We start from the raw sequence: 1,698 nt of genomic DNA, 5'->3' as shown, positions 1-1,698 counted from the left end.
GGCGTATACCCTTCCAAGCTCATCACCCCTTCCTGTAACTCAGATTTTTCATATAGGAAATTTACATGTTGGAAAGGTGTCCATGAAGAATCTTCCCTGTGAATTCTATTATAATAATATAAAGGTTGTGCGTTTCAATTTCTGTGCAGCTCTTCTTTCTGCATCACTCTCCCCCTTATTTTCATTACGAAAGCATCTTGTGATTCTTAAATCCATGAAGAATAGCACAGAGGTAACCGATTTCATCCTGCTCGGACTCACAGATGACCCACAGCTGCAGGTTCCTCTCTTCGTAATCTTCACCTTCATTTACTTCCTCACTCTGATTGGGAACCTGGGGATGACCACGTTGATCCTGCTGGACTCTCGTCTTCACATCCCTATGTACTTTTTCCTCCGTAACCTGTCTCTGGTGGACTTTTGTTACTCCTCCACCATCACTCCAAAGGTGATGGCTGGGCTCCTGAAAGCAGACAAAGTCATCTCCTACCATGCATGTGCAGCTCAGATGTTCTTTTTTATAGTCTTTGCCACTGTGGAAAGTTATCTCTTGGCCTCAATGGCTTATGACCGCTACGCAGCAGTGTGCAAGCCCCTGCATTACACCACCTCCATGACCACAAACAGGTGTGCTTGTCTTGTCGTAGGCTCTTATGCATGTGGTGTTCTGAATGCTTCTGTCAACACTGGAGACACGCTCAGTCTCTCTTTCTGTGGGTCCAATGTGATCCATCACTTTTTTTGTGATGTTCCAGCAGTCATGACCTTCTCTTGCTCTGAGAAACGCATCAGTGAAATGATTCTTGTTCTTGTCTCAAGCTTCAATGTCTTGCTTGCACTTTCTGTAATCCTGATTTCCTACCTGTTCATATGTATGACAGTTTTGAGGGTGCGCTCACAAGAGGGGTACCAGAAGGCTTTGTCTACCTGTGCCTCTCACCTCACTGCTGTTTCCATCTTCTATGGGACTGTCATTGTCATGTACATACAGCCCAGCTCCAGCCACTCCATGGACACAGACAAAGTGGCATCTGTGTTCTATACGATGCTCATCCCCATGCTGAACCCAGTGGTCTATAGCCTACGGAACAGAGAAGTCAAGGGTGCATTCAACAAAGCTGCTGAGAAGGTGAAAGTTTCTCTAGATTTTCTCTTGCTGTAGAATCCACAAAAGCTATTTTACCCCTTTTGAATCTGCCCCATGCAATGACTCAAATGATAATGGCCATGGGGAGGGAGGTGGGAGGGGGATTCAGGACGGGAAACACATGTAAACCCATGGCTGATTCATGTCAATGTATGGCAAAAAGCACTACAATATTGTAAAGTAATTAGCCCCCAATTAAAATAAATTAATTAATTTAAAAAAATTTTTTTTAAATGATAGTGGCTATCTGGGACAGAAGGATACAGATTTTGTCTCATATTTTTTCTCTCTTTAGTTGAGGAATAGTCCCAACCATTTAAAATGCAGGCAAAATATAATAATGGTTTTTAATGAAATATGTATTTTTGTTGGCACATTTTATCTAGAGCTAAATAATTATAGTAGTTTAATAAACCAATGCTTCAGTCATTAATGAGTGATTTGGAAAGAGAAAGCATATTCATGTGAAATTTACCAAGGTAAATAGCCCTATTAGAATAAAAGGATGTATATGATTCACTCATTTTTACCTTAATCTTATGAGCACTAAC

General features: G+C 41.3%; 1 protein-coding gene across 1 annotated transcript; it reads left to right on the top strand.

Annotated features, from left to right (window-relative positions):
- Positions 1-211: 211 nt before the first annotated feature.
- LOC133074227 (olfactory receptor 5B3-like) lies at positions 212-1,162 on the top strand. Its single transcript, XM_061168331.1, has one exon. It carries the CDS (start codon positions 215-217, stop codon positions 1,160-1,162), a length of 948 nt encoding a protein of 315 aa, XP_061024314.1. The 5' UTR covers positions 212-214.
- The last annotated feature ends 536 nt before the right edge of the window (positions 1,163-1,698 follow it).

Source organism: Dama dama, chromosome 1, assembly GCF_033118175.1.
Source record: "Dama dama isolate Ldn47 chromosome 1, ASM3311817v1, whole genome shotgun sequence".
Lineage (NCBI taxonomy): Eukaryota > Metazoa > Chordata > Mammalia > Artiodactyla > Cervidae > Dama > Dama dama.
The sequence above is the reverse complement of the archived record's forward strand: the minus strand, read 5'-3'. Positions and strand labels throughout refer to the sequence as shown.

Coding starts and splice junctions, on each gene's coding strand:
- LOC133074227 (XM_061168331.1), top strand. CDS start 215: ATGAAGAATAGCACAGAGGTAACCGATTTCATCCTGCTCGGACTCACA.